Raw genomic sequence first — 18966 nt, 5'->3', positions numbered from 1 at the left:
CTGTGGGAGAAGGCGAGGGTGGGATGTTTCAAGAGAACAGCATCGAAACATGTATATCTAGGGTGAAACAGATCACCAGCCCAGGCTGGATGCATGAGACAAGTGCTCGGGCCTGGTGCACTGGGAAGACCCAGAGGGATGGGGTGGAGAGGGAGGTGGGAGGGGGGACCAGGGTGGGGAATACATGTAAATCCATGGCTAATTCATTTCAATGTATGACAAAAACCACTGCAATGTTGTAAAGTAATTAGCCTCCAACTAATAAAAATAAATGGGAAAAAAAAAAAAAAGTCCACCGACAGTGAATGAATAAAGACAATGAGGTATATACATACAATGGAATCTCATTCTGCCTTACAGGTAGGGAAATCCTGCCATTTGCAACATGGATGAACCTAGAGGAAATTATGCTAAGTGAAATAAGTCAACAACAGAAAGACAGATGCTGCATGATGCTCATATGAGGTATATCTAAAACAGCCCGATTTACAGAAATATAGAATAGAATCGTTACCAGGGGCCAGGAGCAGGGGAGGGCAAAATGAGGAATTGTGTTTAAATGAATAGAAAGTTTCTGTTGAGCAAGATGAGTAAGTTTGAGAGGTCTGCAGTACAGCATAGTACTTGTAGTTAACAATAAAATATTGCGGTGGTTGTTTAGTTGCTAAGTCACGCCCAACTGTTTTGGACTGTAGCCCAGCAGGCTCCTCTGTCCATGGGATTCTCCAGGCAAGAATGCTGGAGTGGGTTGCCATTTCCTTCTCCAGGGGATCTTTGTGACCCAGGGATTGAACTCACATCTCCCACTTGGCAGGTGGATTCTTTACCACTTAGTCACCTGGGAAGCCCAACAATATGGCATTGCACCCTTTAAAATGTTCAGGTTTAAATCTGAGCACACCTTTAGGTCAACCCAACGTGTTTAAAGGATAGATCTCATGTGAAGTGTTCTTACAACAAAGCAAGCACGCACACACAAGAACACAAGAGATGGACAAGTTTATTGCTATGTCGTAATAATGGTAACATGAATGTCTGTCTAAACTCATCAAAATGGATACATTGTGTGCAAATTTTTGCAGATCAATTATACTTCCATAAAGCTAAACAAAATCATTAGAAACATGTGGAACTCCCCCCACCAAAAAACATGCCACCTTCTACCCCCAAAATATCACGAATTCCTAACTCCAGTCTCTGTCTTCAAAGTGTATATTTGAAGAAAAAGAGATGGTTATAGAGTTACAAAATGATAATGTAGATGAAAACAATGGACACAAATTTTTCATATTTTTTTATATCACAGTTTTTTAAATGGTGTACTACGCATTCCTGTTTTACAGATGCTTCCTTCACTCAAGTGTATACAATCGATACCTTTGGTGTGGGTATATACATAGCAGAGCTGACGAGAGCAGAATGCCTTGATTCAATCTGCTTTTCAACATGAAAACTGCCTTGCTGGTAAAAAAATTTAAAAAAAAAAAAGCTCATGCTATTTACTAAAAGCAGGCTCCTTATCTCCAGAATGGTCTTAACTAATGGTCTTAACTATCCCTGTATAGGGGTTTCTTCTGGGAAAAGATAAAACCAGAATTTTTGGATTTATGAGGCATGCATTGCTGGAAAGTGTCCTGTCAGCTGGAATAGAGAATAAAGATGTTCACAGATAGACTATTCCCCACTGTGTGGGGCCATGGCCACTGTGTAACTCCCTTAGAGACCTTATTTTTTATCTTTTCAACCTACTTTAATCATCATTCTCAAAGTATTCATTTGTGTAGATTAATTAAATATCAGTTGACTCCTTTGTAATATATTTAAAATTTTTAAATAGTATTGGTTAACTTAACAAGATGCTAAAACATGTGCTTTCAACCTATCATTTTTCTTTATCATTTTATGTTTCTATTAGTACAAGTAAAGTAGCTTCTGAGTAGCCTAATTTTCTTTCATAATACTTTTAATAGCCTCAGAGTTAAGTCAGTCATCTCAGTGTTCTGAGGGCTACCTTGACGATGTCTATAAATTATCCACTAGTAGTTCAATTAATTCTGACTTACGTAATTTAGTGCTTACATTATTCTTAACTATGTTTGTTTTAAAGGTCTTGAAGGCACTTGTATGAGCAAAGTGGTGTCCCATAGGCTTCATTGCTCATATACATTTATAGAATTCTAATATGGTATTTTATCAGTCTCACTCTTTCTCCTGATAAGCTAATTTATGTCTTGCAAAGAACAAGCTGAACAGATTTTCATGATGCATAGGATGATAGATGTGACGGTTCACTTCAGTGCCCTGGAAAAATCTAAAATCTTCAGCAATGTAGGGCAGTAGCCTCTCAGGTAATAAAAGAACTAGTCCAGGATTTCACCTACTCTCCCCAGTGCTACAGTGTTCAAGAACCTGCCCGCCAATGCAGCAGACTCAAGAGACTGGAGTTCTACTCCTGAGTCGGGAAGATCCCCTGGAGAAGGAAATGGCAACCCACTCCAGTACTCTTGCCTGGAAAATTCCATGGACAGAGGAGCCTGGAGGGCTACCGTCCATGAGATCACAGAGTCGAACACGACCGACCGACTAACACTACAAGTATTTAATACAAATATTTATAAAAGAACACTGTAAATAATAAGCTACTAGGAACGTTGCTATTATCACAAGAAGACAGAAGATTTCTAAATAAAGTCCCTAAAAAAACACCAGGTAAAAGAATAAAATTTTCAAAGACAGATTAAAAAGTTACAATTTCATATTTTAGCTTAAGGCCAATTTTATTTCTCTACATATGGTAAAAAAAATCTTCAATTATGTAAAGAGTCAGTCATTTATTGTTAAAGCAACGTATCATACTTATTTGTAATTGATAATACTTACCTGAATATTTGATTCTCCATATCATGAGTTTCATAAAAATAGTCATTACAGCACTCTTGGAATTCATAATCTAATTTTAAATCAATATTCACAGACTCACAGAGGGAAGCTGACTTAGTATTAAATTCAGCATGGGAACAGCATTTCGAATATAACCATCTCTACTGCTACTCACTGTCTTAGTTGCATTTTAAATACCTATTAGATTTTACAATTAAATTCTCATATTTACTCTTCTCTAAATGTCAGTGATTTAAGAATGATTTCCCTCTAAAACACACCACACTTTAAAATACATTTTTAAAAAACCCGGTCTATTAAGCACATCTGTTTCCAACTCTAAAAATTGCTAATCTTTCCATCAGCAGTTTTTAGCCAGGCATGTATTTGTTTGTAAGTTTCAGGCATTTAAAAAGAATTATGCAATATTCAAAAACTTTTATAGATGAAAAGCTACAGTAAAAGGAAGGGTCATTTATTAGAATTGTTGAGAGGTAGAGTAAGAAAGGAGAATTCACATGAAGTTCCAGAGGATGTATCATGCTAACTTTTTCTGACTGTCAACCAACTTCTTTGAATTTTAAATATTTCACACTTATAACTACTGTACAATGACCTTTCTAAATGTACTGTAAGAGTCCTGTCTTTGACAATCTATCACAAAACAATTAAACAAAGAATATATAAAAATAACATGTGACTAAGTATTTTTATTGTCTAAATTTTTTTAAACATTCTATAATGTTTTATAAAAGTAAATGATATGTATATACCACATGACTTCCAAAGTCTCTGAATATCACAAATTCCCTTTTAGGAGGTGGAAAGAAAATATTAAAAAAAAAAAATCCCATGTAGGGATTTCTCCAGTGGTCCAGTGGTCAACACTGTGCTCCCAATGCAGGAGGCGTAGGTTCCATCTCTGATCAGGGAACTAGCTCCCACATGTCACAACTAAGGCCTGCCACAGCCAAATGAATAAATAAGCATATTTTAGAAAACTAATTCCCTGTAAATAATTCAAATGATATTTTTTAAAATCTCTGTTAACTTTTCATCCTCTGCAATTAAAACTCTTTTTTTCATTCATTGCCAGTTTTCTTCATTTTTCAGAGTTTTAGTTCATTTAACTGAAAGATGCATTCAAAAGTTCAAATATCTAAACAAATTTTCCTCAACAATTTTGAAGCTTCCTCTATTCCAAACATTCTGTCATTTTATCTAGTAAAAGGATCACATATGTTTTAATATACATTCCTGCATGGGCATAAAAATATAGACCCTATTTACACTGTGAAATGCTACGTTGGTTTTATTTTTTCTCATCGACAAAGCTGTGTTAAGCAATTTAAAGTAGACATTTTCCAATTTGAAACTCTCAAATATCATCTTTGAATAGAAAACACTAAATGTTTTAAAATATAATTATCATTTTGTAAACCAACTCAAAACCATGAGCTTTTTCAAAAACAGTTGCTTTGGAAAAGCTAAATTGATGTTATCAAGTCTGCACTGCCCACTAGCGGCAGGAGATTGTAAATGCACGATTTCAATTAAAGATGCATTCTATCTTAAGAATTAATTTTCTCAATCAGATTTAGAACTCATTCTAAGACAAATACACATACATCCTAAGCATAACAGTGTTCACACCCAGAGACATCATGTTCACTTAGGTACCCGTGAATATAAATACGGTGAATCCATCATAAATGTGTGTCTGTATACACACATACATCACATACATTCTCACGGTTTAAGATGCAAACAAACCCCTCTGACAGTATAACATGAATCCATAAGGCAGAAATAAACTTTATCTAGCTTAACTTTTTCAAATTTACGTCTCATTGAGAAATGTTCCCAAACTGTCTGTGGTTCTCACAGTTTGAAATTATCTTTACTTAAAAAATGATTTTTAGGCAGGAGACGTTGGGTTGAAGGAGCAGACTAGTTGTAAACCTGTGAATGATGATAACTATGCTCTACGCACGTCAGAATGCCTGCAAATGACCCATAATAAGGAAGGCACGTGGGGGCTACAGAGGTTCATGCATATATTCCCTCACTGTATCTCGGCAGACTTGGGTCAATGACTCCACAGTTTATCACTTGCTGGAAAAAAAACCTGCAGCAACATTCACATGGAATTTCATAAACAGAAACTATTGCTTCTGATGAAACTGGTGGAGGAGTGTTTTAGATGAAGGCATAGTTACATAATATTTTGATACACAGCTTCTTTAGACAGCTGTCAGCACACCAACAGATCTTATGTGTATTGGTTGCTGTTCAGTCGCTCAGTTGCGTCCGACTCTTTGCGACCCTATGGACTGCAGCATGCCAGTCTTCCCTGTCCTTCACTATCTCCTGGACTTTGCTCAAACTCATGCCCATTGAGTCAAGGATGCCATCCAACCGTCTCATCCTCTGTCTCCCCCTTCCCTTCTCCTCCTGCCTTCAATCCTTCCCAGCATCAGGGTCTTTTCCAATGAGTCAGTTCTTTGCATCAGGTGGCCAAAGTATTGGAGCTTTAGTTTGAGCATCGGTCTTTCCAATGAGCATTCAGGGTTGATTTACTTTACGATTGACTGATTTGGTCTCCTTGCAGTCCAAGGGACTCTCAAGAGTCTTCTCCACCATATATGTGTATATATGTATACAGCACACATATGAACTAAACTGTAATTCATTTGAGAGCATTTAGCCTGTCAGTGCTTTTGTTCAATATTTTGCTTTACTTTGATCTCCTTATTATTCTGTCTCACACACTTGCCCAGTACAGTGTCTTAGCACACAGAATACACACAATATTATTTAAATAATGAATATTAATAAATCATGGAAAGCATTCATGATAGCATTTTATTGATGAAAGCACAAAGGAATTGTATAAAGGCTAATGGCTAATTCTGAATAACTATAATGCCAATATGAAAAGAACCTAAATACATTTAAGATAAATGAATATTTTCAGACAGCTTTATAAAAGAGTAAGATAAAGCTGTTTATTATAGATGCTCGGATAAGACGGCATCTTCAGCTGTCTATCTCCTCATATGTGACAGAACTGAATAGTTAATTGTGTCATGTGGTTGATCATTTAAACTGTGCGTTATTTTTAAAATATTCATTAAAAATGAATGTATTCATTTTTAATGAATTGTAGAACAAGATTTCTTATTGCTCAAGTTTGATTCCACGGATTCCACTATTGATACAGGAGTTGAAATCTCTCTCTTACAGAAGGAATTCAATCTGTTAACCTCCTTTTCTCGTCTACTCAGCCTTCTGCCCACCAGGTTTCACATGGAACAGAGAAAATACGTTCACGCTCCCTTTATATTGTTCACCTCCCTACCTGTTTCAGACTTTTTGCATTTGATTCTTTCAGTTCTTCATACTTCCATTTCCACACAGACAAAGCCGACTCCAGTCGTTCTATCTCTTTTTCCAAAGATAAGCGCATTCTAAACAGAGAACCAAAAGCGAAATAGTCTTACAATTTAAAAACAATTTTAGGAATGCATTCAATTTTAGATTTTCTATTTTCCTAATTTCTGATATTTGCATATGATCATTGTCATGACAGAAAACTTTCTTTTAGCTTATTAAAAATAGCAAATATTGGATAAAAATTTAATTTGTTTTTATTCCAACTGGCTTTACAGTAGTTTAAATATATTTAATTTGGCTTTGCCAGTATCAAATAATTGACTTTCTGCCTACTTTCTCCTGCATTGTTCATTCATTTCTTTCAATGTTTCTTATTCATATTGTTTCCTTACACAGGAGGTATATATGTTTCTAAGTTTAACATGGTTTTAATCCAACTTCATACTGTGACTGTATATGAAGAACTCTTTGATATGACAAAGAATACTAAGGAGCCCACCTAATGATTTAAGTAATCAATCATTTATTGGAGATACAAAAATACTGTATTTTTTGCAATTCTGTTTTAATAAAGTAATTTCCCTGGGATCTTTAAATTAGTTAAAATAATTGGAATTAATTTCTCTATTTGTAGAATAAGTGACAAAACTTGAATTAAAATCTGGTCCTTTAGTATCTCATCACTGATTATTTTTCCCATGCCCACATGTCTGTTACAGTGAATCTCTGAAAATAATTGTTTATTTCCAGTTGTAATTAACAAAGGTCAACCTTTACAAATGGCTAGTCCTCATCCGTGTAGTAGATGGGGTGCATGGTAAATTACTTCAGTCATGTCTGACTCTTTGAGACCCTATGGACTGTAGCCCACCAGGCTCCCCTGTCCATGGGATTCTCCAGGCAAGAATACTGGAGTGGGTTGCCGTGCCCTCCTCTAGGGGATCTTCCCGACCCAGGGATCGAACCCGCATCTCATGTCTCCTGCATCTGCAGGTGGATTCTTTACCACTAGCGCCACTAGATTGCTGTTACAAATACTCATTCTCTCTCCTCTACTTCCATGGACAGAGTTGCTTTCCCCAGCCCTCAAGCTTTGACAATGAGATATTAGCCAAAGTGACAGACTGCAGAAATCCGAACTGAATTTGTGTGGCTAGGCTTCTTGTCTTATGCCTTCAGCCATCACTGTGGAAAGAGCTTCCCCGGGAACTTCTGTCCCCCAATAAACACAGGAAGCAGATCTGAGTCCAACCTTATCAAGAAGCTGAGCCCAGCTGGGCCAGTGGAGGTCAGCTGACCTTGCATCCACCTGAACAAAACACACTGTTGTCCCAAGCCACTGAGTTATAATTATCTTTTTATGCAGCTGAAGAGAGCTGATAAAGGAAATGATTCTTACAGAGGGTGGCTGCAATAACAAAATGAAAAAATACATACTTAATTTGGGGATCAGATGGTGGACAGAGGCTGGGAAAAAAAAACAGTGGTAAAACTTAAGAAGCTAGAAAAATAAAATAATAAAAAATAAAAAATAATGATACATGTTATTTTACGGTGAACACAAGGCAAAATTGTCACTTGCTGTGACTTGGAAACAGAAAATATGCCTGACATTACCAACGGAATGTCATTTCCATATTTACAAGAAATATGAATCTTCTAGCTAGCAATACTACAAAAATAATTTAAAATACAACTAGCCCATAAACATATTAGTTTAATTCAGTCAATGGGTAAGAAGCCCACTGAGGGTGCTCCCTGATGACTGAGGGATAAAGAATCTGTCTGCCAATGCAGGAGGCACAGGTTCAATCCTTGGGTCAAGAAGATCTGCTGCAGAAGGAAATGGCAACACACTCCAGTATTCTTACCTGGGAAATTCCATGGACAGAGGAGCCTGGTGGGCTACAGTCCTTAGAATTGCAAAAGCAAAAGCAACCAAACAACTAAAGTTGTTCATTATTATATTTGAATTAATCAAGTCATAAAATGAGAGGATGTAAAGGAATTTGTTATGTCTTTACTTCACCTCAAAAGATTCAATTGTAAAAAAAAAACAAAAACCACCAGCACCATTTATAGGACTATATTTTGGAATCCCTTATTAACACAGAAAATACATTACAATGAACAAAGAAAAATGTTCAATATTGAAGTTGAGGTCCCACAAGGACTCCAAAAATTCTGACAGATAAACAGACTTAGCCAGCAGATGACACCCCAGCTGCTTACCACACTGTGATTTTTGCCTGAGCAACTCTGTCTGGGATTTCAAGAATAGCACCAGGTACAGAAACAATGAACAAGCTTCCAAATACTAATATTTTGTGTTGAATATAGAAAGAATATATAAAGTCAATTGTACATCAACATATATGTTTGGCATTTAGCTTTTGAAGTTTTAGATGATAAGGCATATTTAAATATTTGGAAGTATTGACTTAAACTTGGAAATTTAAGTTGAAAATATAATAAAATTGTACTATTTATGATTTCATTGAAATGTTTAAGAATCACTGTATTTACAATTTTAATTTATTAGAATTACATGAGGAGAAAATGTTTTTATCAGTAATTGATAATTTTTAAAAGGAAAAGGAAAACCTTAAATTAATAAAATAAGTTTATTAAGGGATATTAATCAACTATATTTGTGTAATGAAAGTGTACAGTGATAAATTTTCTCAAAATTAATTTTGAGAATTATTGTATTTATAAATAGAATATAAAAATTATTCTTGAAAATTTGAGAAAAGTCTAAATTTATAAATTCAAAATTACATGTGTTGAGAAATCATTGTCAGCTTGTAACATTATACTTTAATAATCAGATTATAATGTTAGCAAAAGCAGCTCATATTAACATTAAAATGATTCATAATTACTGTAGAATAAGTGCTGATCCTCAAAAATATCATAAAAATTATTGGGGTAACTATTCTCTCAGGAATTTTATAAGAAATTCAAGAAGAACCTTTCAAATGATATGTCAAGCTTTTAATCCTAGTTTGATATAAAAAATATAGATATAGTCTAAAGATACAACTATATTTAGATTATATCTAGACTCAAAATAAGTAATCAAAGCCAGTTCATGAAGAAAAATAATTGAATTTTGCAAAGTATATTAAAATGAATTACATAACCATTTGTATTCTTTATTTAAGGTAGGTTAGTCACATTTAAAATACTGCATTATTTCTCTCTTTAGGTATGCATCTTAAATAAAAACACTAATATTTACTAAAAGTTATTATTATTATCTACTTATTATTCAGTAAAAAAATAAATAGAATAATAGATTATTTCTGTTATTTAGTAAAAGAAAATTATACATTTTATTATGTAAAATGGTATAATTGACTCAGAAAAGTGAGAGAACAGGCAATTCATTAAAAATTATTTAATAGCAATGTGATACTTGAATTTTTTTAGCATAGTTTTATTAAAAAAATTTGTGACTCTTCATTTCAAGCATTAGGACATAAGGGCTGTGAACACTTAAATTTATGCAACAAAGGGCATTCTTTAAATCTTTAATTTTCTGGCCTAATCCATTTATTCTACATTTCAGAGAGATTTTCAAAATTGATAATTATACTTAAATTTATAAGTGGAATTTAAACTATCATCATATTATTTGAACTACAAGAAGGCAAAAAAGAAAAAACCAAACCTAATTTACTTTAAAGGATATTGCATCTTTTATGCACAGATTCTTTAAAACAACAAAATTATTAAGACAAAGCTCAGAAAAATACAATATTTTAATATGATATAAACTTTTAAAAATCAAACTGCTAAAATATATATTTCATGATCTAAAAATAATATGTGAACCAACATGGTTTTATAAACAGATATGAATATATGATTATATTTCCGTGAAATCGTTTGATATTTTGTTAACTATCCCATGATGATCTCAATAAGTGAGCATAAATTTTAAACATCTAGGTAAGATTAATCAAAATATTTTTCAAAAATAAAATCCTTGAAACATTACTATCTGGCAATAGATATTAATTTATTTTTGAAACCTGTGGGAAATAGCATTGTAAAGTATCTAGTCAGTATTTTCTTAAGAGACATATAAACATCAAATTTTTTGCCAGGCAAAAATAACTAATTTGTAGTAAGATCTAGATATATATTTTCTGTTAGTCTAAAATTTAAAGTTCATATTACATGATGAATAATAAAAAATTATACAAGTATACTTTTAATAAGTAACATATTTGTCACTTTGTGATTTCACTCCTATTTATAACTACATCTTTCAGCAGTAACATCTCTTAATATCTTTCATTTTCAGCATCTTTCAACAAACAGTCAAAGCCATATATAGGTAATTTAATTAGAAAAGAGATGACTTTAAAAAATACTGTTAAGCTCGGAGATGCCCAAGAGGATCAGAGGCCAAGGCGTGGAGGCACACAGCCAGGAGAAAAACCACTTCACGTCACAGAGCTGGTCCTTAGATGCCCCCACTGCCTGTTGCCTTACATTATCCTGATATCAACTATATGACTGACAAACAGTACACTCGAATCAGCTCATTTAAGTAGAAAGGGATATTAATGGCACAAGGCATCTCTGGGAGAGCCAGAAAAGCAAATGGGGATCATGCAGAGTCAGAAACACCAGAGATAAAGCCACAGAAAATCTTCCCGTCAGCACCACACTGCAGCCACCTTTTAGGCACAGACATCACGTCACAACCTCAATACCCCCAACTCAAGTCATGGGATGGTGTCACCAGACACAAGAGGTCACTTTCGGCTCTGAAAACAAGATGTGACCACATCCACTGTCTCCCCCCCTCACCAGGTTGAATTCCGGTGCACTCATCCTTTTGGAGTAATGCCGTCTGCTAAAACATCCAGATGGCTATGTCAAGGGTCTGCAGCCTACCTGCCAAGGAAACTGAGGGAGAAACGTACTAGCGTTTTTATAGTCCATGGAGAGAGACAGACTCTCTCATAGGTACAGGACTGCCCAAACACAAAAGAGATATTTTACAGTAAAAAAAAAAAAAAAATACAAAAATTAACTTGAAATGGATCAAAGGCTTAAATTTAAGTTGCACTTAAAGAAAGAGAGATGTACATATATAACCATGGCTGATTCATGTTGAGGTTTGACAGAAAACAAGAAAATTCTGTAAAGCAATTATCCTTCAGTAAAAAAAGAAAAAGAAACAGAGAGTAGAGTGGTGGATGCCAGAAGCTGGGAGGTGGGCAAAGCAAGGCGATGTGGTCAAAGGGCGCAATAAAATGGGCTTTCCCTGATGGCTCAGCAGGTGAAGAATCCACCTGCAATGCAGGAGACACAGGAGATGCAGGTTTAATCCCTGGGTCGGGAAGATCTCCTGGAGGAGGAAATGGCAACCCACTCCAGTATTCTTGCCTGGAAAGTCTCATGCACAGAGGAGCTTGGCAGGCTAGACTCCATGGGGTCGCCAAGAGTCGGACACGACGGCACACATGCAGATTACCAGACTTGCGTGCAATTTTTCATTGTGTTAACTGAGGAATACACACATACATTCACATCCGTGTGTGTGTATACAGATCTGTATTTCTATCTCATGCTAATCATTGTAACATTTTCAACTTGGGATACCATCTCACCAAGATTTAAAATCTAATTTTACTAAGGAAAAACACAACACTTAATGAAGCAAAGCAAAACTCTTCTTGTATTGAAAACAAATCAAGAAACATGGGTAAACCTATGGCTAATTCATGTTGATGTTTAGTAGAAACCTACACAATACTGTAAACCAATTATCCTTCAATTAAAAATAAATAAATTAAAAGGGAGACTAAAACTCAGATTCATCAACACAAAGCCAGCATTTTTCTAAGGGATGCAGGTGCCATCTGCAGTTTAACTTTAGAACTAATTCTAAATGCTAAAACACTGCATCAGAATAGTTCATCTCATTGTCTCTCTTACAATGTGATTTGCTAAAGTTCCTCTTCCTAAATGTTCAGGTACACCTGTTCTATGTGAGGATCAGTTTTCCCTCTCGCACCTCAAATTTTCTACCTGTGAAGTCATTTTTTAAAAGAGATCATAAATATACAAGTTCTCAGTACACAAACAACTTCCAGATACTGAGTGATTATTTATCAAACTGAACAATACTCAGAGTACAAATAATAGATAAAGTTAAGTGTTTTCCATAAGGAGGTTCTGGTCATGACAATGTTGGGAATGAGCCCCTGAGTTCTCTAGCTTAATTGTTGAACTCTAGTCAAGAGAAGTTTCCCACTAAGTGGGAACATAGAAAAAAATACATTCCCATATTCTCAACTCCAGCCACCCACTCACTGAGATTCCAGGAGGAGGAATTTCAAAAATTAGACAGATTTATTGTAACAGCATATACTATATCCTTGGGAAACATTCTCTTGTATAGGAGGAAAAAAAAAAGACTTTGCAACTTCCTCCTGTGAATTGCTGGCTAATGTTAATTCATGGACTCATGGGACTGTTTCTTAAAGGGAAGAGTAAGAAAGCAAAATGGAATTAAAAGTCCCATTTCCACCTTCATTCTCTAGCCTGTCTTCAGTTTATATACGGAAGCTGCTAAGAACTGGAGGATTTACTTACTATGGGAATTACTCACTTATCCCAGGAAGTCAAACATACACAATTGCATACATGAGTACATGTGTATAGTGAGAGTGTAAAGACACAAAGGTGTATCATTCAAGCTGGCACCTTGGGGAGTTTACACGTCGGAAACAGCATTTTCACATTATTCCTGTTATGATATGTTGGTGAAGTAACGTGAGTGGGTTGGAAAGAAGTCTATAATCACTAAAAAGTTAAATCCTTCAAGAAATGAAGCCCAGAGCTTAGAAGTTGACTGAGACTTGTAGTTCCAGAGTAAATTAATTGTTAACATGGGTGCAGGACTCTTGCCCGGAGAATCCCCATGAACAGAGGAGCCTGGCGGGCTACAGTCCATGGGGTCACAGAGAGTTAGACATGACGGAGTGACCAAACACAGCACATGGGTGCAGGCATAAAATTCAATCTTATTCTCTTTTGCTACTAATGTTGATCACCTCTGTTAGGGATTTACACTTCGTAGTAGAATAATAAATATTTATTACCTACACAGATACTTGTGTCATCACAATCTGCATATGGTGAGGTACAGACAAAAAATCAGAAAAAGGGAATTAGAGGTAGGAATAAATTTCAGAGGAACTCACGAGAGGCTTGTGGCTGACAGAAAAGGATTGACAGGTATAGAGCTTAGAGTATTTGTGAGAGGTCTGTGTGCACACTTAGCACTGTTTCAATCCATTTAAACCAGGGGAATTAAAACCATTATATAATATATAGTTATATGCATACTTAGTGACAACATACATTACTCCCAGTTTTTTTTTTATTCTGTCCATTAAGAATCTTATAACAAAAGAGAACTGAAAATTATTTTCAGATCTAGGGGCCACATTTTAAAGTACCATTGAATACTCCACACAATGCTATTAATTTTCTAGGGTAATCAAGAGGGAACAACAAGAAACTCATGTTGAGTAACTCATATTAGAGGCTGCTTTCTCAGGCATCGTGTTTGATCCTCATAAGACTTCAATGCAGAGGGCAGAAGTGGTACCATGTGACTTGTGAAGCAAAGTCATTAAAATACCATCTATTTCTCTCTGTGCCCTTCAGATGTTCACTTTCAGCCAAGCCGTTATGCCACGAGGAAGCCAAGGAGCCTCACAAATAGGCCATGTGAAGATGTTCCAACTAAGACCCAGAGGAGAAAAAAAGATCAACTGCCAGATCTGGGAGTAAGTGAGGCTTCAGATGATCTACTACACCCCCACACACCTAAAGTCACCCTGTCCTTTGGGCCATCCCAGTTGAAGACACCTGTTGCAAGAGGTGAGCTGTCCATACAGATTCATGCTCAAGATTCATGAGCAGAATACCTGGTGATTGCTATCTCAGTAATAATCATCATTTGGGAGATTCTGTTATAAAACCATAGATCGTTGGAACACAGACATCACTATCCGTATTTTTATGAAGCTGACAATAGCACACTCTTGGTTAATCCACTATCACATAGTTAGAGTATATCAGAACAAAATGAATGTCAGGGTATATTAATCTCAAGTCTAGTGTCCTTCCTCTATAACCCAAATGGTAAATGAAGAAAGCATCTTTTTTTTTTGCAATCAATACCTCACAAAATTGTGAACTGTCCATTATGAATATTAACGTATCCAATTTTATTGACTCACTGAAATTCCATGAGTGCTGTAAAAGTTAGATAATACACAGGCTATTTTAACCATATACATTAGTAATTCAAATATAATAAAGGTGAATCTACCAGAGATGATGAGAACAAGGCTATGATAAAAAAAATTATAAAAACTAACATAACTTTTCAAAATTCAAAAAATGAATATAAAATTGAAACACATTTTTAAATATTAGTAATTAATATTTTAGTCATAGGCAAAATACTTTACCAAATGGCCAGCTTACTAGACTTAACAATTTTAAGAAGTTTGAAAGACAGACTTGATTAAGGAAGACAGTGATTAGCACTTACTCCCTTTCTTTCCATAAGACTTTTTGGAAATCATCCAAATGCCCCTGCAAAGCTGAAATTTCAGGCACTTCATTCTCCAGAGGCAGATTTATTGCCTGCAGTCTTAATCCAGGTCTCACAGCACAATTTTCAGAACCGCCATTCTTGAATAAATCAGGACAGTCTAGACTGAGTTTCATCTCCTCACTTAATTTTAACGGGTCAATAATCAAACTTCCTTCCTGAAAGAAAAAAAAATACAAAACAATGATTAGTGTTGAATTTTAAAATTCAATGTAGAGAAATCATGAAAAAAACATTTTTGAATGGAAATAAAATCTTATGATTCAACACCAAATTTTTATTTTCATTTATTTATCATTCTCTAATAGTGGTATATGGTCAAAGTTTAACTTATAATTTCTCAGGCTTTTTTTCCCTTTCAATGTTTTACCTTATTCTAATAAAACAAGTATCCCCACAGTGTTTTAAAAGTTTTCATTTACAATGAAATCTACATTATATCTACCATAAATCCTATATATCACAGAAAAGCTTAACATTTTAGATGGACTCATAGAAGAGCAAGAGACTATTTTTTTTGTTTTAGAGTAATAGAAAGGAGTAATAATATAAACAGTAAATAGTATAAACTATTTAAGGAGATAACATGAATTCCTAGTTTCTTTAAGCATATTCTGTGAGTTGTTAATGAAAGAAAGTGAAAGTGAAAGTTGCTTAGTTCAGTCCAACTCTTTGCAACCCCATGAACTATACAGTCCATGGAATTCTCCAGGCCAGAATACTGGAGTGGGTAGCTTTTCCCTTCTCCAGGGGATCTTCCCAACCCAGGGATTGAACCCAGGTCTCCTGCATTGCAGACGGATTCTTTTACCAGCTGAGCCAGAAGGGAAGGCCAGTATTTATCAAATTACCACATGACCCTACAATCCGACTCCTGTGAATACACCCAGAGAAAAACATGGCCCAAATGATACATGGCCCAAATGCACCCCATTGTTCATTGCAGCACTGTTTACAATAGCTAAGACATGGAAGCAACCTAAATGTCCCTCGACAGAGGCATGGATAAAGAAGATACATGTATACAAGGGAATATTACTCAACCATTAAAAAGAATGAAATAATGCCATTTGCAGCAACATGCATGGACCTAGAGAGTGTCACGAAAAACAATGCATGTATATGTATAACTGAATCACTTTGCTGTACAGTAGAAATTAACACAACACTGTAAATCAACTATAACTCAATAAAAAAATTTAAAAAAAAAAGAGGAGGAAATTTGGACAACAGACACACACCAAGGAAAAAGCATGTGAAAACACAGGGAGAAGAAGACTGTCTGTGAGCCAAGGAAGAAGGCCTCAGGGGAAGCCAGCCCTGCTAACACTTTGACCTCAGACTTCTAGCCTCTAGAATGGTGAGAAAATAAATTCCTGTTTCTGAAGTCATCCAGTCTGTGGTCCTTAGTTCTAGCAGCCTAAACAACAAATCCAGTCACCACTGGCTTTGCTCTCTTTCCGCCCCCTCCTTATGACTAGACCCAGCATTCACATAGGCACGCAATCTCTGGGTTCTTCTCCTGACCTTACTATTTGCGTTCTCCTTGGTGGGAAATTCTCTTTTTCCCAAACACTCTCTGATGGACTCACGCGTCTCGGAACCAATTTGCAATGGGTCTCTCTGTGAACGGGCCGCTTCGGGGAACCCGGGCAGCTTCCGGTCCTGGGCGGCCTCCGCCGGATGCGGCAAAGGCCGCTTCTTTTTCAGAGCGCTCAGTTCCTTCACGGCCATGTCTAACTTGATTCTGAGTTGCCTGCCTTCCTCCCTGGCGCTGTTCCTTTCGGCTCGAACTTTACTCCACTTTTCTCGCCAGTTAGCGGTGCAGTCCGACCACCACCGCATGGTCTTCTCCATCTGAGCGGCGCGGGCCTTGACCTCCTCCAGCTCCCGCAGGCGGAGCTCGGCGCCGAGATCCCACTCGCTGGTGCTCCAGGCGGGAACACGGCCACTGTGAGCGGCAAGAGACTGCGGCCGGAGAGGAGACGGACAGGAGCTACCGGGGCCCCCGGGGGACGGGGCAGGTGCCGCCAGGTCGCACGGTGATCTAGCCCCCGACTGCTGCATCCCGAAGATGTGTGTTTCCTCAATTAACCGATGAATGGAATCTAAATTCATGTTTATCTTTTCAGGCCTAAGAAAGGACAGAGAACATAATTGCATATGAATTTTCTCTGCAGTGATAAGAGTAAGACCTACCTTAAGTTGACAGAAACAATGCATCTTTTCAACACTGCATATTTTTCTTCCCACTGTAACTAAAAATATACAGGAATTTCTGCGTTCGTAATTATCCTCAAAGAAACAAATTGCTCCCATTTAATTTTGCTGAACAAATACAAATAAATACGCAGAGACACAATTGGGGCTAGCGTGGGACTTGAATAGTTCATGTTAACAAATCCGGTTCTATTCAGGTAATATTTATTGCAACACACATTGTCCGTTAACTGCTCAATGGTCCCCCTTTCCCTGCTAACTAAAGCACGATTTGTTCAAGTAGAAGGCAGAAGCTATTGATCTCTGGAACGGTAAAACCCTATTTCAATCCCAGGAGGGGCTAACCATCAGTGGTCTAAGTCGTCCGTGACAGACCCTCATTTAACTCTTAAAGCAACGTATGACTTGGTTCTGGCTGATGGGATGTGAGGGGAAGTCTGCTAGAAAAATGTGAAGATATGAGAATGAGAACGCTTTCCTTCTGCCTTCTTCCTACCTGGACCAAGTCATCATCTAGAAAGACAGCAAGTGTAAAAGGCATCCTGTAACGTTAAAAATGGTGGAACAGGAGTAAAAGCACCTGATGTAATGATGGATCTGCAGCATGGAACATAGAAGCCATGCCTCTAGTCTCCTTGCTATGTGAGAACGAGTACCCATATTTATTTAAGCTATGATGAGTTTTCTGTTACTTGCTGTCATAATGACATCTAACTGATACATGAACTAATTTCCTACCATGGCTCATATCATTATAAGTTCAAAAAATAAAATATTATGAATAAGATGTAATCTTTGTCCTTAAAGATTTTATAGTCTAAATTTAAAATACTTAATATGCCTGTAAAAATACTTTTAACCAAATTTAGTATTACATTATGTGTCAGATCAATATTAACTTCCTAGGGTGTTCACAGGGTCCTCTAGGGAACACTGCTAAAGAAATGATGGACTGTTCTCCAGAAATTAAGAGGCTTCACAGATAACATAGAACAGAGTCTCAGCAATTTCAAAGCTTTAAAAGGGAATTAAAAACAGCTTCAAGTATAAATAGCAAAGACAAATTAATTGGTAAATGCAAACCTTTCTTATCAGTATGTACACCCATTACCTTATTCAATATAGCAACATAGCCACATTGAGGATTTAGCAAGTGGAACATTTTCTTTAAAATAAATGCTCAGAACATGCAGGTTAATTTACAAATTCATAAAGTTCTGTGTTTGTATGAGATTACCCATTTTTATTATCAAAGAAGATTTTTCTGGTGTAAATAATCTTAGATAACATTTTATATTCATGACATTAGTTACTCACTTTTTCATTTCCTTTTATATAGTTACAGATCATAAACTGCCTTTTTATGAACCATCTATTTAATCAACTGAAGGGGTTTCACTATCTCAATTAAGTTACAAAATAAACTTTTGATTCACTGGAAAAAAAAGACGATATAATATTAAATGCATATTACTTTCAGTTGTAGTAAAAAAAAAAAAAACACATTTTAATAAGTATTCTGTAGAGATGCCAAACCAATTCACTCCTTATTATAGCATTTATGATGATAATACAGATTCATGGTAATTGTTTTTGTTAGTATATGTCCAATCATATTTGAATTAGTGTTGACTTGGAGTAAATGTTCCTTTCATTCACTGTAATTTGAGGTAATGGCAATATAACTGACCAAGTTTCTTGGACCTTTAGTAAACCAAGACCAATATTTAAAAAAGAACTCTTAATTACAAGCATGTACTGTGCAATGCTCACTTGCTCAGTCGTGTCTGATTCTTGGCAACACCATGGAC

At 36.0% G+C, this 18966-nt stretch overlaps 1 protein-coding gene across 4 annotated transcripts in view; it reads right to left on the bottom strand.

Moving 5' to 3' along the window:
• The window catches only part of CCDC102B (coiled-coil domain containing 102B), a 268638-nt gene that overhangs the window by 205556 nt on the left and 44116 nt on the right, over nt 1-18966 (bottom strand). For all 4 annotated transcript variants that reach the window (XM_070452938.1, XM_070452936.1, XM_070452934.1 and 1 more), the window contains 3 exons: nt 16463-17069; nt 14873-15093; nt 6242-6350 (listed from right to left, as the gene is read on the bottom strand). In XM_070452938.1, the coding sequence (XP_070309039.1) occupies nt 6242-6350; nt 14873-15093; nt 16463-17053 (921 nt within the window). In that variant the 5' untranslated portion in view covers nt 17054-17069. The remainder of the gene's footprint in view (nt 1-6241; nt 6351-14872; nt 15094-16462; nt 17070-18966) is intronic.

Source organism: Odocoileus virginianus, chromosome 22 (assembly GCF_023699985.2).
Source record: "Odocoileus virginianus isolate 20LAN1187 ecotype Illinois chromosome 22, Ovbor_1.2, whole genome shotgun sequence".
NCBI classification, from domain to species: Eukaryota; Metazoa; Chordata; class Mammalia; order Artiodactyla; family Cervidae; genus Odocoileus; species Odocoileus virginianus.
The sequence above is the reverse complement of the archived record's forward strand: the minus strand, read 5'-3'. Positions and strand labels throughout refer to the sequence as shown.